This window comes from Haematobia irritans, chromosome 4 (genome assembly GCF_050003625.1).
Source record: "Haematobia irritans isolate KBUSLIRL chromosome 4, ASM5000362v1, whole genome shotgun sequence".
NCBI lineage: Eukaryota > Metazoa > Arthropoda > Insecta > Diptera > Muscidae > Haematobia > Haematobia irritans.
In genome coordinates, this window is record NC_134400.1 from 67,640,925 (window position 1) to 67,663,042 (window position 22,118).

General features: G+C 38.9%; 1 protein-coding gene and 1 long non-coding RNA gene across 2 annotated transcripts; one reads left to right on the forward strand and one right to left on the reverse strand.

Annotated features, from left to right (window-relative positions):
• Positions 1-4,439: 4,439 nt before the first annotated feature.
• On the reverse strand, positions 4,440-5,574 carry LOC142233567 (uncharacterized). Its single transcript, XR_012721434.1, has 2 exons — positions 5,468-5,574; positions 4,440-4,697 (listed from the first exon to the last, which is right to left on the reverse strand). It is a non-coding gene; the product is annotated as an uncharacterized LOC142233567 (long non-coding RNA).
• Positions 5,575-17,853: 12,279 nt separating this feature from the next.
• On the forward strand, positions 17,854-20,607 carry LOC142235528 (uncharacterized). Its single transcript, XM_075306780.1, has 3 exons — positions 17,854-19,807; positions 19,993-20,219; positions 20,299-20,607. The coding sequence occupies exons 1-3, from the start codon at positions 17,854-17,856 to the stop codon at positions 20,605-20,607; spliced, it is 2,490 nt and encodes an 829-aa protein (XP_075162895.1).
• Positions 20,608-22,118: the final 1,511 nt, after the last annotated feature.

Genomic DNA, 22,118 nt, shown 5'->3' on the forward strand with positions numbered 1-22,118 from the left:
CCAGTTTGCCTTGAACTGCTGCTCGTCCTTAAGTTTTTTTGGTCTTCTTTAGGTTCCGGTCGACAATAGCCCAGTATTTCTCAATTGGTCGGAGCTCTGGCGTGTTGGCGGCGTACCACTCCATGGCCTTTTTACCGTAATGGCAAGATGCCAAATCCGGCCAAAACAGTACGGAACAACCGTGTTTCTTCAGGAGAGGCAGCAGACGTTTATTCAAACATTCTTTCACGTAAATTTCTTGGTTGACAGTCCCGGAAGCTATGAAAATGCTGTTTTTCAAGCCACAGGTACAGATGGCTTGCCAAACCGGATATTTCTTTGCGAACTTTGACAGTTTTATGTGCTTAAAATATCTGCTACCTTTCCCCTTCCTTTTGCCGTATAAAACTCCTGTCCCGGAAGCTGCTTGTAGTCGGCTTTGACGTAGGTTTCATCGTCCATTACCACACAGTCAAACTTCGTCAGCATCGTCGTGTACAGCCTCCGGGATCGCGCTTTGGCCGTCGTATTTTGTTTATCATCGCGATTTGGAGTCACTACCTTCTTGTAAGTCGATAGTCCGGCTCGTTTTTTGGCTCGATGCACGGTTGTAGACGATACACCCAGCTTATTTGCGGCATCTCGGAGAGAGAGGTTAGGGTTTCGCTTGAAACTACCGGCAACTCTCTTTGTCGTCTCAGCGGCTTCCGGTTTTCGATTTCCCCCCGATCCAGACTTCCTGGCTGTCGACAAACGTTCCCCAAACACTTTAATTAAATTTGTAACGGTTGATTTGGCAATTTTTAGCGATTTTGCCAGCTTTGCGTGCGAGTAGCTCGGATTTTCGCGATGCGCGAGCAAAATTTTGATACGCTGCTCTTCTTGCTTGGACAGCATTTCGACAACTGAAGAGTGAATTCCAAAATTCCTTCAAAAAGAGGGGTGTTCAGGTTTTTTAAATGCAAAATTGAAAGAAATACGTCAAGTTTATATTGACCAAATTTTGACCGTATCACCCTTTAAAACTTTGGCTTTCTTTCAACTAGAATATTTTTTTATTATATCCTTCACATCGATAACAACACAGTTTTATGAGTTTAGAGAGAATACTTCACTATTTCTCTAATTGTTTCAGGTACAAATTTTATGAGTCTCCAAAGAAAAGTTGAATTCCTTACACCATTTGATAAAATGCCCCCAAATATGGTAAGTTACTAGATAAAATGAAGAATTAAAAAATTATATTTCATTACATGGTGTTAATTTTTAACAATTTTCATTATTGCTTCCATTTTTTTCCAGCAAGATATGTGAAAAAAATTACCTACGATGAATAAAAAAAGGATAAGTCAAAATGTCCAAACAGCGACTTCAAATGAACTACTCTCTATTCCACGTGGTCATAATTTTTATTCACAAAAAACATTGTATTAAAAACTTTCATCATAAGTTTTTATAATAAAGTACTTTTGCTTAAAGAAAGTTTAATTTTTATGTATGAAAATTTTCATAATAGTAAAACGGCTTGTTGTTCCTTTAATTATTTAATTTCTCTGTACTGTGGAATGATTGATTTAAAAAAGTTTAGTCGTCGACATTTTAAAGAGACTGTTAACCAATTTTTATTATCGGGTTTCCCAAAAAATAAGCAAGTAAACCAAAATAATACTGACTTTTTAACTTGGTAGGGGTATATAAATCTTATGGTGTTGTAAAAATGAACTAAAATACAATGTTATAGATGAACTAAAATTAAAGAGAATGAAAATTGAAAAAAATCTTAAGGGCTAAATCATGGTCAATATTCCTACAGTTTAGTTCATTTTGCAATGGAAAAGGGTTCACTGTTTTTTCAGTGTCCCCTTTCATCAGGCATAAGCGTAGGAAGGCCTCTGGGGAGGGGGCTTAGACCCCCCCAGAAAAATTTTAGCCCCCCCAGAATTTGAAAACCTATTTACGATTTTCCATTTTTATAAAAAATAAACAAGCCCAGCCAAAAAAGCGTCGCCAAAAAAGTAATGAAAATGATCTTTTTGGATCCGGAAGTGGTGCAAAATTGGCGAAGAAGCGATGAATTTAACATGGGCTTGTCATAGGACGGAAGTCCTCCATTTCAACAGCCGTTGCACTGAATTTGCATCACTCCTTTAGGTGTGATCCGAATTCAATGTTTTGAATGTAAATTAAAAAATTCTGTTATATTTTGTCAAATAAATAATTTTTATAATTTTTAATGGATTCTAATGCTTGTCGGAAACGTTTGACCTCAAATATTTTCAAAAACTCACAAGTTTTTCAGATTGGATTTAGAATTTTTTCGACAAAATTCAAATTATTTGTACCATTTTATGAATTCTTACTTCGTTTTTAAGGTATTTGAAACAACAAAGTTAAAATTTCCCATTAAAAGTATGAAAAAACCGAGTTATAAAAAATTGAATTTAAAGAACTTCCTGAGTAGTTAAAATAAAGAACATCATTGGGAGTACATCTTCTGGAAGTGCTTTTAAAGTTGTGTCTTTGGAAGAACTTCCAAATTTTTTGCTGGGAAATGTGTGGAACTACTTTTAATTGCTTTATTATAAATTAATTTTCGAGTTATTTTGATGTCAATTTTTTTTATTCATTTTTATGAAATAAAACATTAATTGAAATATAAATAAATGAAATATAAATTTTTAGCTAGGGGGGCTATAGCCCCCCCTAGGAAAATTTTCTAGCTACGCTAATGTCATCAGGAGAACTTTGAAGGCAGCACATGCAGTCTTACAATGATGAAGATTTATCTGGAGGATCCGTAGGACCATCGAGATTTTCAACAACCATCGAGTCCTCAAGAATGTCCTCTTCAGAGATCTCGGTGACTCTCGCAATAACCATAGATTCAACTTTGGTGAGTTCTGAGGCAGTAGAAACTAGAGGTCTGTATCGAATAACTTTTCACTACATGTACCACCAAGTACTTATCCGAAACAATATCTGTTCCGAAAAAAGGAACAATAAAAATGGAAGTACTTGAGAAAAAGTACAACATGGATTCTCTTCACTTCACGTGGTACCAAGAGTATTTCTCAGTTATGTGCGAAGCAAAACTTTCCATTATTAGTAATCATAGATATGTATGTATGTCACATATTTCATATATTTATGTATGCCACACACTTACCTTAACGTTTGCCGTTCTTTTTTTCAATCAGAAAACATATATTATGGAGAGTAACTGTTTTCTTGTATTTCTGAAACTGCACGTGGTACATGGAGTACTCTATGAAGTTTTGTTCTCGCATCATACTCGACGTGATCACTCTGAGTACACTTCAATAAGAGAGAAAGAGGAATATGTGTTTGTTGGTAGTGAAGACATCAGAGTAGCAACAGGAAGTTACTCCTGGCTTTTGGTGTTCATTAAAATGTGTACCAATTGTTTTGCGACTCTCTCAAATTAGCAAGTACACGTGTACTCTGCATTTACAAATGGAATTGTGCAGACCTCTAGTAGAAACCTCCTCACGCATACGGTATCTATCCATGTCTTCAACTTTGGTATCTCCCTCGACTTCGCAAGAGGATCCGCTTACTTCTGATTCAGACAGAGGCTTGTCCATTTCTGAATCCTTTAGCTGATCGTTTTTATACACCTTCATTTGGATATAATGAAAGCCATAACATACACGGCCCTGAGACTTTGCTAGATGTGGCAAAGACTGAGTGTTCAATATAAACACTGCATGCCGTCTTGGTCCATCCACTTCATCCAAACGGCCAACCTTCCAATCAGATCAGATTCCAAGAAGATCTGGATTGCATTGTTTCAGCCTATTTAAAATAGATTCAGGGTCAAAAGGGTTTGCAGGTATCCACGCATGTGCTCTAGGTCTAGCCGCTTGGAATCATACCGTCCAATGCTCCTTTATTAATGATAGCTATCACAAGGCTGTCTTTTGCAACTGAGGCAAACGATCTTTGATCCCGTTTAGAGGATGACAGCTCATCCGGTGATCGTTCCCGTTTTCCAGCTTCAAGAATTCCTTGAGTCCATTTTAAGGAATCGCTTCGCTTAGCCGACAACGTGCTTGGGTCGACTGATCCTAATTTCTTTAGGATAAACAAAGCATTTCTTCGTTCCTTGAATCTCTTTCGAGAGGGATTGCCTACTTTTGATGTCGTCACCTTAGAAAAGGTTCGACTTGCCAAAGTGTCACCGCCAGTCGACCCGTCTACAGGTCGACTAATTGGGCCTGACTCTTGGACGCTTCCCAAATTTATAACTTCAGTCGTTACCCGTCCACTGGGCCCTGAAGTTAGCAACCCAGTGGATGACTTTGAATTTCGCTGCATGGTGGTTTATTATTTCCACCGCAGGTGAAATTCGTAATAAATACTTATTACGATGAAATACTCCGTTATTAGAAAACACGTCCCTTCAGTTCGACGGTTGAATAATGAATATAAAACACAAGTAAAAATCTTTGTTTCTTTAATTCATTTAACACATAACATACATACACCTTATCATTTCACCATGCAATGTTTTTCTACCAATTCAGTTGCCACACCCCAGGCACTGCATTCCACAAGTCGTCTGCTGTGGTATATGCAAAGATTATCTGAAATAACAAGATATCTATATGCTTCCTCTTTTTTTCCAATAGGCTCATGAGTTTAGGTCCATACATGTATAAGAGAGTTGAAAAAAAAATAGGTATGATGTTACGAATCTAAAAGAGAAAAGAAAATGAAGAATTTTCAATTTGGTTAATAGGCCTGTTTCTGCACTCTTTTTCATTCAACATTTATGCCAAAGGAAATTATTTCAAGTAAATTGTGTTTATTTTGATTTTGTTGTTGGTTTATTGGTACCGTATTTTTACAAATTGCATTGCCATACAAGACATAATGACTAATATGGTTTATTTATAATTATATGATGATAAAAATGGCAATTTTAACGGCTAAACTGGAACTTAATACCCACCATAAGTCATTAAATCATTAAAAGACGTCTATTATGCTCCCTGGTGTTCTTTCCGCGTTAAGTTTTCTACAGTTTTTCTGAGAAAATAGGAATTTTTACTTTACAGTTTTAATTTTGGAAACACGCCCGTAGTAGCGGCCAATTCAAAATGTTTTCCTTTTTTAACTTCTTTATTTGTCAATTGTTGTTTTTGTCTAAACGAAAAATGTTAGAGTCACAAATTATTATACATTATTGGTCCCCCGAACACAGCTATTTACACACATGATTGCTACGAATACAAATTTAAAGAGGAATTTGAGAAAATATTGCAAAGAAACCTGCCAACAAGCAAAATAGATAACGAACATGTGTGAACCTAAAGTCGTGCACTTTTATCTATTCAATTTGGATATCTGGTTATAATTACAAAGTCTTTGGGTATATGGATGGGTTTGGTATGTCACTTGTGCATCTAATTAAAGAACATTCGCATTAGTAAACATTAATATTGCTAAAAAATATTATACTTACTTATATTTCGCTATATTCACAGAATTAAATTTTTCTGTAGCCATGTTATCCCAAAATATAGTTCTTTACAACCCATATGAAAAAATAAACTACTAAGGCGATCAATTGGCTACAACGGCTACATATCATATCTTACGGCTATGCGATTGTTAATACCATAATAATACCCGATGTAAATGATTTGATACAATGTGGTAACAAAATTAAAAGGTAACGCGAATCAATTTGTTAATACCACACGTTAATGGCCACGTACCGCCATTTTTCTACCAGTGTATGTTTTCAGCACTTAATTATCGATTTTATTTAAATAAATTATAAGAATCTAGTTGCGCTTGGTGTTTCGCAAAATATAAAATGGCAATACTGATGACAAAATACTTTCATGTACATTTCATACTTTTTGATGCGCTTCCCCCATCACAGTTGGCGATTGTTGTAGTGCCAATTACGAGTCTGTGGTAGCGATTATGATAAAATGGAACTTTGAAATGCTGGCAGGGTAATACCGCACTGTTTATACCTCAATGTCTTTATGGTATAAATATTAATACCGCTTAGATATTATTTTCAGTACCATATTGGTATTTTCATAATAACATAGGGTACTTTCATGCTTTGCGTACTGCTTGTACCGTTCGGTATCCATATTGTACCATACGGGATTGGCGAACTATCAATAACGTACGGTATAGATTTGAGCACGTATGGTAATAATTTTTGTATGGGTGTAGATGAGATAAATATAAAGAAGACAAGTGCAGTGCTTTTGTTATTGTTTTGGTCAAACAGACAATTAGAATTTGGAGTGAAACTTTTTATTTTTTGAGTTTTTTATTAAATGCCATAATGGAGGATGAAGATCCGCCTCCAAGGCGTGATCCAAGAAAAAGAAATGAGCCGCCCATAGTTCGGGAAAATAAAAAATTTAAAAATATTCAACCAAACCCTCTAGTAAATGAAAAATACGTTCTTTTTTAAGAAAAGAAGACAAAACTTCTATAACAAATGAAAACCAATCAAAACTAAACAATCCAAGCTGTGCAAACTCGGGTGACACTCAAGTAGAGGATGTGCATTATTACAATTTCTATAAAGATAAACAAATTATTTACCCACGAAATTATCCAGGCCCCTTTTATGTGCTTGTGTCTTCAGAAGTGCCAATTTCTACAAGAAGGAAAAACTCAAAATTACATCTATTTGTAAGTTGAAAAGTGCAAATATATATGAGAAATTCATATCAAAAAATATTTCATAACATACAGCACCTTTCGGTTATCCTTCAGCGATTCAAACTCGGCAAACAAATTTTTGCTTAATAGAAACCTAGAATCCCTGGGTCTAAAAGCTTTCATTCCGGACCGTTTTTTACAAAAATTTTACATAATCAAATATGTGCCCACACAATTCACTGGTGAGGAAATTTTTAATGAAATTATTATAAATCCACAAAATAAATTCGTTTGGCTTTGTCCAATCTGTCACGAAAGGAATGTCTTCAAAAACAAACAACTTCAAACTATAACGCTACAAAAATACTAAAGCTCCAACCATGTCTATAACTGAAGAAATAAATAGAAAAATCACTACAATAAAATACAGCAAAATAGCTGCAACTTCTCCCAAAAGATTTTTACCTTCTGCGGAACCTGATATAAAACTTCCCTCAAAATCAGTTTTTCAGCATGGAAAAGATAGTCTCGAATTTCACACAACACAGGTCTGCAATTCTTACAGAAGCTAACTGTCAAGAAGGACTTTCTGCATTAAACTTTTTTAAACTTTACATTAATTACAATTTTAAATGCGAGCTAATTGGACATGAATATTAAGGAATTGGTATTATTATGCTATTGAAAAGAACATGCCAGATACCCATCTTACAAGCCTGACTATAAATATGTTTCAGTGTTGGCTAATCCACATTTCCATAGTCTCTTGTAAGATCTGTCTGGGTGAGGTGATTCAATTTGGGTCTTATATGCTAATTTCTTATGAAAATTACACACGAGAATCATTTCTCCCAAGTTGAATCCTTTTTTCACCACCTCTGTGCATCATCTTCTCATATAGCTACAATCCCTTAATCTTATTTTTTCGATTTCAATTTGTTATTACATTACTGCAAAAACAGATTTAAATCTATTTTTAGAGGCATTGCTGAATTCACCTGATTGGTGAACGATCACACAATGTCTTGTTTCTAGTCAACAACAACTACTGTGACAACTATTTGAAACTGGTTTCAAGGAAACAACAACAATTCTAACGACAACATTAGTAGTGTTTTGTTTACCTTTTACGACGGGTTCATCGTAGCTTACTATTTTTATGTCAGCCTGATATCAACGCAGGCTGGTTTTTCGTCCAAATCAATTACTTTACATTAATTACAATTTTAAATGCGAGCTAATTGGACATGAAGATTAAGGAATTGGTATTATTATGCTATTTAAAAGAAAATGCCAGATACCCATCTTACAAGCCTGACTATACATATGTTTCAGTGTTGGCTAATCCACATTCCTTACTAAACAAAAATAGAAATCTTCTAGATTTCTATCTCAACAAATATCAAATTGTGTCTCTTAAGTGAAATTTTTAACTATGAAGAAAAAGATTCTGAATCGAAATGAGCAAATTATAACATTATGTCAAAAAAGAGAGTTGACAATTACGGAGGTGTTGCAATATGCCTTAAGAAAGAAATAAACTGCAATATTAAAAAATGAACTTGAAAAACTCATATTTCGTTTTGAAAACAAACCAAATATTTTCATAAGTAGGTATTTCAATGCGAGATCAAGAATCTTTGGCGACAGTTTCGATTCCGTCCGCGGTAAAATGGTTCTGAATATTTTTGAGGGCTCTGTTTTTAGATTCCTCAACAATGGTGATATACCCTTCAAAAGAAACTTAACAGAAATGTCACAATCAATCTTGGGCCTACCCTTCACAAAGAGTAATCTATCCTTAACTTGGGAAGTCATCAAAACTACGCTGGGGGCAGCCATCATTTCCTAATTCAAATTACATGTCAAGAAAACACCATTAAAAATCGAATTTTTTTATCTAAAACAAAACTACTAAAAAATCTAAATCAGTTGTGTTTCTCCACTGACATTGACGAAATACACATGTCACTTAAAACTGAAATTAAAAGTGATACTTTTAAGATAAGCTCTAAAAGAACACCCAGAGCATGGCGGAATGATTCAGTACGGCAGGCGGCACAAAAACGATTTGATTTGTGCAAAAGTAGCTCAAACGCAGAAAATCTTCATCAGGCGATAGCTAACATCAGAAATTCAATTAAATTCGTAAAGAAGAACCCATTTACATTCACCACTGTGGTATCACAATGGACTGAATAGTCTAAGTGAGCCTGATACATCGGGCTGCCACATAACCTAACTGCATTAAATAAAGCATGGGCAAAATGTGAAATAAATGGACTGGAGGAAGATTAAAATAATTCCAATTCCGAAAAGAGGCAAAGATCTTACAGATATAACAAATTTTAGACATATTGCTCTATTATCGGTGTTGTTAAAAATCCTAAATTTAATGAAGAAAAATGGCTTAATGAATTTTTGATTAAAAACAATGTTCTGCCACACAGATCATACACATATCAAAAATATAAGTCTGCCGCTTCATGTGTAAATGACTTGTTACATTCAATATCAGTATACAAGGAAAAAGACGAAAAAACAATTATGATGACACTTGATGTATCAACAGCATATGAATGTGTAGACATAAATATCCTTATTAAAATAATGATGAATCTTAATTTTCCCCTATACGTGATTGCTTGGATTCATTCATTTCTCAGCAGGAGAACGCTCATCATGGGATAAAACAGTGTAGACATTTTCAATGGCATTCCACAAGGTAGCTGTCTGTCTGACGGTTGCATATTTCAACCGTCGAACTGAACGGACGTGTTTTTTTTAATAGCAGATTATTTCATCGTAATAGGTACCTATTACGAATTTCACGTGTGGTGGAAAATTAAACCACCATGCAGAGAAATTCAAAGTCATCCACTGGGTTGCTAACTTTAGGGTCCAGTGGACGGGTATCGACTGAAGTTATAAATTTAGTCGACCTTTAGACGGGTCGACAGGTGGCGACACTTTGGCAAGTCAAACCTTTTCTAAGGTAACGATATCAAAAGGAGGTAATCCCTCACAAAAGAGATTCAAAGAACGCAGAAATGCTTTGTTTATCCTAAAGAAATTAGGATCTGTCGACCCAAGCACGTTGTCGACTAAGCAAAGCGATTCCTTAAAAATCATTAATAAAGGAGCATTGGACGGTATGGTTCCAAAGCAAAAATGGGGGGAAATTGAAAACACGATGTCTGGTGTCTACTCAGGGGTGCGAAAAAAGTATCTCGGACCAAGTCCTCAACGGCAAGATGCTGGATGGTATCAAGGACGATATAAGTTAATAGCATTTGCGGATCAAAAGTCTGTGGATTGCTTTAAAGCTGCTTTGATGCTAATTGGTGAAGTTTTGGAAGGAGCCGCTTTGGAGTTAGTCGAATATTGTTATATTCACTGAGGCATGGCTAAAACCAGACATTTTCGATCTGGAATTATTTTGTACAGAATTTAACGTCTATAGAAAGGATCGGTTAGCTCGTAGGGGTGGTGGTGTCTTGATAGCCGTGAGAAGCTCGTTTTTATCACATTTGCAGGATTTAAATGTCCCCCATGATATTGATTTTATTTCTGTACGCTTGAACCTCTCCCGACTGAACATTTTCATTACATGCTCATACATACCACCGAATTCTGACATGGGTATATATATGACTCACTTGGATCTTATCAGGTTGACTATGGATAGACTCACAGCTGATGACATAATTTTAGTATTTGGCGATTTTAACGTACCGAGTTTACACTGGCTCAATTCCGTGGATGATACACTTGTACCGACCAATTTAGGAATATTTAAGGATTTTTTTGATGTTTCTGAATTATGCCTCGTACAGTTGAACTCAGTTACGAATTATTTTGGAAGATTTTTGGACCTCATATTTTCTAATGTATCGGATATTAATGTTTCTCGTGTTGATCCATTTGTGACACCTGAGGATGTATACCATCCTACCCTTGCATTATCTCTTAATGTTAATGGATCGATGGATAAGGTTATTAGTCAAGACTGTCTTCGATATGATTTTAAACGTACTGACTTCTCAATTCTTCACGATTTATTGTCTCGCGTTATTTGGCCACCACTTACCGGCGACCTCTCGGGCTGTTTATCGTCATTCTACGATGAGATTCATTATTGCTTCCGTCAAGCAGTGCCAATATCTCGTATGAGCGCTTATACACCCGGTCCGCCATGGTTCAGCAAAGAATTAAGAAGTCTGAGAAATCGAAAGAACAGATTGTTTAAAAGATTTAAAAGTGTCAACTCGGACTTGAATTACACGAGATATATTAATGCACGTTACTTATATCAGGAGAAGTCTAAGGAATGTTATGAAAGATATTTGGAACGTATGAGATTTAACCTTAATGCTAATCCGAGATGTTTTTATAACTTTGTGAACTCTAAGAGGAATGTGACGAGTTTTCCAAATACACTTAGGTACTTGGACAAGGAGTGTTCGGATGTTCATGGAATTGCTAACTTATTTGCTGATTTTTTTGAGAAGACTTATGTTGAGTATTCGGCCGTTGATGTATATTACCCTTACAGGATTCGCACTTTCGATACGATTCCCAATATATGGTTTACGTCTGACGAGGTGTTAAGTGCACTTTGCTTCTTGAAATTAGATTTTAGCCCTGGCACGGATGGAGTTCCTTCAGCGGTATTAAGGAACTGTGCATCCGTGTTGTGCATTCCCCTGACGAATCTATTCAATTATTCTTTGTCATCAGGTTGTTTTCCTACGTTATGGAAGGAGAGCTACATTATACCCTTGTACAAGAAGGGAAATAGGACGGAGATAGAGAATTACAGGGGAATAGCCAAACTAAGTGCTATTCCGAAGCTTTTTGAACGATTGGTTACTGATAGACTCGTTCACTCATTAAGGTCTATATTTTCGGTGTATCAACACGGTTTTATGAAAGGGAAGTCTACGTCGACAAATCTTTTGGAGTTTACCTCATATATACATGATGCATTCTCAAGGCGTAATCAAGTTGATGTTGTCTATACTGACTTCAGCAAGGCCTTTGATAAGGTTAATCATCGTCTATTGTTGTATAAGTTATCTGCGCTAGGGTTTCCTCCAGCTTTACTATGCTGGATTTCATCCAACTTGTCTGACAGGGTTCAATGCGTTATGTTTAAGGGTCGAACATCTCGTAAGATATCGGTTACATCTGGGGTTCCTCAGGGAAGCCATATCGGACCAGTACTGTTCGCTCTTTATCTTGACGATTTGTCATTGGCCATCCATCATTCAAATATATTGATGTATGCGGATGATGTGAAATTATTTTCGTCCATTAGTACGACGGTTGACTCTTGTCGTTTACAGGGAGATCTGGATCTGGTTGTTCGCTGGTGTGACATTAATGGAATGTGTCTCAATTTCGGCAAATGCAAGAAGATGACCTTCTTTCGGTCCAATGCTTTATTGACGGAATATTATATTGACAACGTTAAATTGGAAGACGTTCAAATATTTAATGATTTAGTTGTGTTATTTGATCGCAGACTGAAGTTTGATTCTCACGTTGAGTCAATTGTCTCCAGGGCTATGTCCACACTGGGTTTCATTAAGAGATGGTCGAGGGAATTTAATGATCCTTACCTTTCGAAACGTATCTATACCTCACTTGTCCGTCCGATCCTGGAATATGCGTCTGTCGTTTGGTCTCCCAGTTATCAATGTTATGTTGATAGAGTTGAATCGGTTCAGAAGAGATTTCTACTTTTTGCGTTACGTGGTTTAGGTTGGACTGATCCTCTGATCTCCCTCCTTATGTAAATCGCTTGAAATTGATAGATTCACCGACTCTGGAGCGAAGACGTTTAGTGTTTGATGTAATTTTTATTAGTAGACTCCTGAAAGGTGAAATCAACTCACAGCAATTGATTAGTAAACTTGACATTAATGTTCCTTCACGTGTTACGCGACAATACATTCCATTGAAACTACCCGTCGTTAGAAATAATTACGAGGAACACAGTTCCTTTTACCGCCTCTGTAGACATTACAATGAATTTAGCAATGTATTTGATTTATCTGATCCGATTCATATTGTTAAACGAGTTTTGATACACGTCGTCCAGCATCGTACACCACTTTAAGCTTTGCCATGGAACTTCGTTATAATTCTACCTAAGTCTTTACCCCGTACCCTGGAAAATTGGCTGTCTCGAGAACTGTTCTAGTAAAATTCTCTCCTGTTCTGATCGCATCACTGTTCCTGCCTTCCAAGTTGTTCCTGCTAACCTATATCATCTGTCAGCAAATTGTTCCTGCCTCTACCGTTCTATTTGTCTCTTCAATTTACTGCTTCCTGATTTACTGTTTCCTGATTGTTGTCTCACCAATTCCTATAATCTGATGGATTCGAATGTTCCTGTCACCAGCTTACATTTTTGTTCCCGTTTGTGACAATCCCGTTATTATGCCAACGTACACCAGTTTTTTTTCTTCTCAACTTCTTTTTTTCTGGTCGTAATTGTCACATTTTAAAGAAGTTGAGGCTATCTATTTTGTTCATTTTATCCAGTTTTTTTTCATCGTTACATAATTTTTTTCTGGTCCGCATTTTTTGTTTAACGTTAAAGTATATATAAACCTATTGTACTAATGAATTTATCTTCAACCTGGCTTACCATAGCTGAATGAATAAATAAATAAATAAATAAACCTAGAGCACATGCATGGATACCGGCAAACCCTCCTGATCCTGAGTCAATACTAGAGAGACTAAAAGAATGTAACCCAGATCTTCCAACCGACGATTGGAAGGTTGGTCGTTTGGATGAGGTGGATGGACCATGCGGTGTTTATATTAAACATAGAGTCGCTGCCACATCTAGCCCAGACCCAAGGACGCGTAAGTTATGGCTTTCATGATATCCATATGAAGGTATACAAAAGCGATCAGCCAAAGGATTCCGAAACGGACAAGCCTCCGGTAGAGTCCGCAGTGAATAAATCTCCTAGCGAAGCCGATGGGGACATAAAACCTGCAGACTATGGTGAAAATCATATGCGGGAAGTTTCTACAGGCTCAAGCCTCACCAAAGCTGAACCGCGGATTGTTGCGAGAGTCACCGAGATCTGTGAAGAGGAAGCCCTTGATGACTCAATTGAAGCGGCTGATGTGACGGTGGTTGAAAATTTGGATGGTTCTACGGTTCCTCCAGATAAATCTTCACCATTGTAAGGCCGCTTGTGCTGCCTTAAAAGTTCTCCTGATGAAAGGAGACATAGATATAGTTCTTATTCAAGAACCATACATATATAAGAACAAGATCTGTGAATTAAGCACTACGGGTTCCAAACTTTTGCATAATACCGATAAAGATATATGTTAAATCGAGCATGTATAATTGCTAAGAGCTAACTAAACTTTTTTCTGTTTCCTTCATTGAGCAATGCAGACACTGTCGTAGCCATTCTAGAGATATCCAAATGCAAATACTGGGTATCCTCGGTCTACATGGGACATGATAGGGAGATGCCTCCATGTTCCGTTAAGACCTTAGTTGAGGAGTCGCTGAAAACAAAGACGAAACTCATTATGGGATGCGATGCAACTGCACACAAGTATTTGGGGAAGTAGTGATACTAATGCAAGGAGAGAGTCGTTAATAGATGTTTTTTACGTACTAACCTGGTAGTTTGCAATAAGGGAGATGCACCAACCTTCGTCACCAAAACCAGGCAAGAGGTGTTGGACGTCACATTGGGCTCTCCGGAACTGATTGATAAGATATCTGAGTGGCAACTTTTGAGGGAACATAGCTTCTCAGATTATCGCTACATCAGTTTCAAATTGGCTGTTCGTACTTCAAAGACAATATTTCCGCCAAATGTTAGGAAAGCTGATTGGAATAGGTATAGGGAATCGTTCTGTGCAAGATATCGAACACGCAGTAGAGCGTATTACTAAGGCCTTCAATCTCCAATCGCACGGCGGCGGGTTCTACGCACCGGATTGACCCGATGGATACCAACCATCGGCCAGCGGCTGCCACCTCAGTGTACGTGTTGTCTCGTCCGTTTTTTCGTGTTGGAGAAGGTGCATCCCGGGGAGCCTTCTCCGCCTGCTTTTGGTCCGAGCCGGGAAAACCCCGGACCATGGTACTGTGCCGTCTGCCGAAATCGAATTCACCATCGCTCGGTTTCGGTGAGGTGTAACCGGTGCATGGAATGGGTGCACTTTCGGAACTGCTCCGGCCTAACATCGCTGCGGGAGTATAGTCAAACTGACTTCGTGGCAGGATGCTGTGCCAATGACAGCAGCAGTGGGTCATCTGATTATGTGACCCCACCGACTTCTCCCGCACAACAATATTCTCCGCCGCAGCATCTTACACCGAATATTGTTGTACCAGTTCCGGAGAGTGCATCATTTTTGCAATTTAATTGCAACGGGCTCCGTGGTAAGATTAGTGAGATCGTAGACTTTATGAATCGGAAAAGGATAAGGGTCGCGGCGATCCAGGAAACAAAGCTGAATCCCACCTGCAGCCTACGACATTGTGATGGGTACAATGTCCTACGGAAGGATCGCACAAGAAATGGAGGTGGTGGCCTGGCTTTCATATTACACCGTTCCGTGCAGTATAGACCTATCACGCTTGTGCTAGACACTAATGACCCGTACATGGAATGTATGGGGGTAGCAGTTAAATGTGGGGCTGCCGAGATAGAGCTATACAATGTGTACATACCGCCGGTTGGTAGCTGTGCTCCTGGTTATAGCCCAAACATTGAGTGGTTGTTGAGCGGGCATAACCGATTGGTTCTAGGAGATTTTAATGCCCACCATGAACTTTGGCATTCTCTCCTGGGTAATGACCAGAGAGGCATAGCTTTGGCAGAGCAGATAGACGACTCCACATTTTGCACGGTGAACGAAGATGCCCCCACGAGAATTATGGGTGACTGCAGCAGTTCGCCAGATTTATCGTTAGCATCGCCTGGTCTGATAAATGACGTCTCCTGGCAACCCGTCATTTCATTGGGTTCGGACCACCTCCCCATAATTCTCACCATCAACCGACCCTCCGATTTCATAACCTCTGAACGCCGGACGTTTATTAATCAAAAGAAACCAACTGGGAAGGCTTCAGAGAATACACCGATCGCCGCTTCAGTGAGCTCCCGTCCCCCTCACATGTTCATGTTGCCCAGAGGGAGTTCCGGGACATCATCAACGCAGCAGCCGCTCGCTTCATACCCGCTGGTCGAATTGCCCAAGTGAGGCCCAACTTCCCAGCCGAAGCGGCGGGACTCGCAGACGAGCGTGATGAACGCCGTCGTGCTAACCCTGCTGATCCTAGAATCAGAGAACTAAATCTAGAGATTAGTAAGATAGTCGACGAGCATAAGCGGAACACTTAGTTAGAGCACCTGAAGCAATGTAACTTAGGAACAGGAACTGGTAAATTGTGGTCAACAGTTAGAGCCCTCTCGAACCCCTCCACAAGGGATGATGGGATTTCAGTCACATTTGGCGACGTGACTGTGACTGATCCGAAGAGGTGCGCCAAATACTTCAACCGACAGTTTGTCGAGCATCCCGAGAGTGATAGAGCGAAAAGGAGAGCCACCCGTCGTGTACGCGAAACCATCTAAGGCGCTGGGCCCTGACGGAATTTCAATGCTAATGCTGAAGCATCTGGGAATACTGGGAGTTGAGTACCTGACCAGACTCCTCAATTTGTCTTTGGAATCACACATTATACCCGATGTCTGGAAAATGGGAAGGGTGATTCCACTACTGAAACCGGGCAAAGATTCGAGCAAAGGTGAATCGTACAGACCGATATCCCTTCTTTCGCCAGTAGCCAAGACACTTGAGGCATTACTCCTCCCCAGCCTTGTGGAGAATTTTCCAGCTGCCCACCATCAACATGGATTCCGTAAGGTACATAGTACGACAACAGCCTTACATGCCATTTCGACACATATTAATAAGGGACTTAACCAGCCCAGGCCGTGTCATAGGACGGTCCTCGTGGCGCTTGACCTATCGAAAGCATTCGATACGGTCAACCATGCCACATTATTTGAGGACATCGAGAATACGTCCCTACCGACAGGAGCGAAACGTTGGGTGCTGAATTATATGTGTGGACGCCAGTCGTACGTGGAATTTAGGGACAGAAAGTCAAGACCGCGTAGAGTTAAACAGGGAGTTCCCCAAGGTGGGGTGATATCTCCGGCACTGTTTAACCTCTACATGTCCTCGATTCCACCCCTTCCTGACGGCGTCGAGATTGTATCATATGCGGATTACTGTACAATCTTGCCATCTGTGCGCAATGTTGATGACATTTGCGATCGGTTGAACTTCTACATAGCTAATCTTTCCAGTTATTTCACTGCGAGAAACTTGAGGATATCCCCCACCAAATCCTCAGCCACACTATTTACTACATGGACGGCAGAAGTGCGCAGGCAGTTGAATATCAGAGTCGATGGAGTAATAATTCCGACCACAAATTACCCCAAGATTCTTGGGGTCACACGATATCAAAAGGAGGTAATCCCTCACAAAAGAGATTCAAAGAACGCAGAAATGCTTTGTTTATCCTAAAGAAATTAGGATCTGTCGACCCAAGCACGTTGTCGACTAAGCAAAGCGATTCCTTAAAAATCATTAATAAAGGAGCATTGGACGGTATGGTTCCAAAGCAAAAATGGGGGGAAATTGAAAATACGATGTCTGGTGTCTACTCAGGGGTGCGAAAAAAGTATCTCGGACCAAGTCCTCAACGGCAAGATGCTGGATGGTATCAAGGACGATATAAGTTAATAGCATTTGCGGATCAAAAGTCTGTGGATTGCTTTAAAGCTGCTTTGATGCTAATTGGTGAAGTTTTGGAAGGAGCCGCTTTGGAGTTAGTCGAATATTGTTATATTCACTGAGGCATGGCTAAAACCAGACATTTTCGATCTGGAATTATTTTGTACAGAATTTAACGTCTATAGAAAGGATCGGTTAGCTCGTAGGGGTGGTGGTATCTTGATAGCCGTGAGAAGCTCGTTTTTATCACATTTGCAGGATTTAAATGTCCCCCATGATATTGATTTTATTTCTGTACGCTTGAACCTCTCCCGACTGAACATTTTCATTACATGCTCATACATACCACCGAATTCTGACATGGGTATATATATGACTCACTTGGATCTTATCAGGTTGACTATGGATAGACTCACAGCTGATGACATAATTTTAGTATTTGGCGATTTTAACGTACCGAGTTTACACTGGCTCAATTCCGTGGATGATACACTTGTACCGACCAATTTAGGAATATTTAAGGATTTTTTTGATGTTTCTGAATTATGCCTCGTACAGTTGAACTCAGTTACGAATTATTTTGGAAGATTTTTGGACCTCATATTTTCTAATGTATCGGATATTAATGTTTCTCGTGTTGATCCATTTGTGACACCTGAGGATGTATACCATCCTACCCTTGCATTATCTCTTAATGTTAATGGATCGATGGATAAGGTTATTAGTCAAGACTGTCTTCGATATGATTTTAAACGTACTGACTTCTCAATTCTTCACGATTTATTGTCTCGCGTTATTTGGCCACCACTTACCGGCGACCTCTCGGGCTGTTTATCGTCATTCTACGATGAGATTCATTATTGCTTCCGTCAAGCAGTGCCAATATCTCGTATGAGCGCTTATACACCCGGTCCGCCATGGTTCAGCAAAGAATTAAGAAGTCTGAGAAATCGAAAGAACAGATTGTTTAAAAGATTTAAAAGTGTCAACTCGGACTTGAATTACACGAGATATATTAATGCACGTTACTTATATCAGGAGAAGTCTAAGGAATGTTATGAAAGATATTTGGAACGTATGAGATTTAACCTTAATGCTAATCCGAGATGTTTTTATAACTTTGTGAACTCTAAGAGGAATGTGACGAGTTTTCCAAATACACTTAGGTACTTGGACAAGGAGTGTTCGGATGTTCATGGAATTGCTAACTTATTTGCTGATTTTTTTGAGAAGACTTATGTTGAGTATTCGGCCGTTGATGTATATTACCCTTACAGGATTCGCACTTTCGATACGATTCCCAATATATGGTTTACGTCTGACGAGGTGTTAAGTGCACTTTGCTTCTTGAAATTAGATTTTAGCCCTGGCACGGATGGAGTTCCTTCAGCGGTATTAAGGAACTGTGCATCCGTGTTGTGCATTCCCCTGACGAATCTATTCAATTATTCTTTGTCATCAGGTTGTTTTCCTACGTTATGGAAGGAGAGCTACATTATACCCTTGTACAAGAAGGGAAATAGGACGGAGATAGAGAATTACAGGGGAATAGCCAAACTAAGTGCTATTCCGAAGCTTTTTGAACGATTGGTTACTGATAGACTCGTTCACTCATTAAGGTCTATATTTTCGGTGTATCAACACGGTTTTATGAAAGGGAAGTCTACGTCGACAAATCTTTTGGAGTTTACCTCATATATACATGATGCATTCTCAAGGCGTAATCAAGTTGATGTTGTCTATACTGACTTCAGCAAGGCCTTTGATAAGGTTAATCATCGTCTATTGTTGTATAAGTTATCTGCGCTAGGGTTTCCTCCAGCTTTACTATGCTGGATTTCATCCAACTTGTCTGACAGGGTTCAATGCGTTATGTTTAAGGGTCGAACATCTCGTAAGATATCGGTTACATCTGGGGTTCCTCAGGGAAGCCATATCGGACCAGTACTGTTCGCTCTTTATCTTGACGATTTGTCATCGGCCATCCATCATTCAAATATATTGATGTATGCGGATGATGTGAAATTATTTTCGTCCATTAGTACGACGGTTGACTCTTGTCGTTTACAGGGAGATCTGGATCTGGTTGTTCGCTGGTGTGACATTAATGGAATGTGTCTCAATTTCGGCAAATGCAAGAAGATGACCTTCTTTCGGTCCAATGCTTTATTGACGGAATATTATATTGACAACGTTAAATTGGAAGACGTTCAAATATTTAATGATTTAGTTGTGTTATTTGATCGCAGACTGAAGTTTGATTCTCACGTTGAGTCAATTGTCTCCAGGGCTATGTCCACACTGGGTTTCATTAAGAGATGGTCGAGGGAATTTAATGATCCTTACCTTTCGAAACGTATCTATACCTCACTTGTCCGTCCGATCCTGGAATATGCGTCTGTCGTTTGGTCTCCCAGTTATCAATGTTATGTTGATAGAGTTGAATCGGTTCAGAAGAGATTTCTACTTTTTGCGTTACGTGGTTTAGGTTGGACTGATCATCTGATCTCCCTCCTTATGTAAATCGCTTGAAATTGATAGATTTACCGACTCTGGAGCGAAGACGTTTAGTGTTTGATGTAATTTTTATTAGTAGACTCCTGAAAGGTGAAATCAACTCACAGCAATTGATTAGTAAACTTGACATTAATGTTCCTTCACGTGTTACGCGACAATACATTCCATTGAAACTACCCGTCGTTAGAAATAATTACGAGGAACACAGTTCCTTTTACCGCCTCTGTAGACATTACAATGAATTTAGCAATGTATTTGATTTATCTGATCCGATTCATATTGTTAAACGAGTTTTGATACACGTCGTCCAGCATCGTACACCACTTTAAGCTTTGCCATGGAACTTCGTTATATTTCTACCTAAGTCTTTACCCCGTACCCTGGAAAATTGGCTGTCTCGAGAACTGTTCTAGTAAAATTCTCTCCTGTTCTGATCGCATCACTGTTCCTGCCTTCCAAGTTGTTCCTGCTAACCTATATCATCTGTCAGCAAATTGTTCCTGCCTCTACCGTTCTATTTGTCTCTTCAATTTACTGCTTCCTGATTTACTGTTTCCTGATTGTTGTCTCACCAATTCCTATAATCTGATGGATTCGAATGTTCCTGTCACCAGCTTACATTTTTGTTCCCGTTTGTGACAATCCCGTTATTATGCCAACGTACACCAGTTTTTTTTCTTCTCAACTTCTTTTTTTCTGGTCGTAATTGTCACATTTTAAAGAAGTTGAGGCTATCTATTTTGTTCATTTTATCCAGTTTTTTTTCATCGTTACATAATTTTTTTTTCTGGTCCGCATTTTTTGTTTAACGTTAAAGTATATATAAACCTATTGTACTAATGAATTTATCTTCAACCTGGCTTACCATAGCTGAATGAATAAATAAATAAATAAATAAACCTAGAGCACATGCATGGATACCGGCAAACCCTCCTGATCCTGAGTCAATACTAGAGAGACTAAAAGAATGTAACCCAGATCTTCCAACCGCCGATTGGAAGGTTGGTCGTTTGGATGAGGTGGATGGACCATGCGGTGTTTATATTAAACATAGAGTCGCTGCCACATCTAGCCCAGACCCAAGGACGCGTAAGTTATGGCTTTCATGATATCCATATGAAGGTATACAAAAGCGATCAGCCAAAGGATTCCGAAACGGACAAGCCTCCGGTAGAGTCCGCAGTGAAAAAATCTCCTAGAGAAGCCGATGGGGACATAAAACCTGCAGACTATGGTGAAAATCATATGCGGGAAGTTTCTACAGGCTCAAGCCTCACCAAAGCTGAACCGTGGATTGTTGCGAGAGTCACCGAGATCTGTGAAGAGGAAGCCCTTGATGACTCAATTGAAGCGGCTGATGTGACGGTGGTTGAAAATTTGGATGGTTCTACGGTTCCTCCAGATAAATCTTCACCATTGTAAGGCCGCTTGTGCTGCCTTAAAAGTTCTCCTGATGAAAGGAGACATAGATATAGTTCTTATTCAAAAACCATACATATATAAGAACAAGATCTGTGAATTAAGCACTACGGGTTCCAAACTTTTGCATAATACCGATAAAGATATATGTTAAATCGAGCATGTATAATTGCTAAGAGCTAACTAAACTTTTTTCTGTTTCCTTCATTGAGCAATGCAGACACTGTCGTAGCCATTCTAGAGATATCCAAATGCAAATACTGGGTATCCTCGGTCTACATGGGACATGATAGGGAGATGCCTCCATGTTCCGTTAAGACCTTAGTTGAGGAGTCGCTGAAAACAAAGACGAAACTCATTATGGGATGCGATGCAACTGCACACAAGTATTTGGGGAAGTAGTGATACTAATGCAAGGAGAGAGTCGTTAATAGATGTTTTTTTACGTACTAACCTGGTAGTTTGCAATAAGGGAGATGCACCAACCTTCGTCACCAAAACCAGGCAAGAGGTGTTGGACGTCACATTGGGCTCTCCGGAACTGATTGATAAGATATCTGAGTGGCAACTTTTGAGGAACATAGCTTCTCAGATTATCGCTACATCAGTTTCAAATTGGCTGTTCGTACTTCAAAGACAATATTTCCGCCAAATGTTAGGAAAGCTGATTGGAATAGGTATAGGGAATCGTTCTGTGCAAGATATCGAACACGCAGTAGAGCGTATTACTA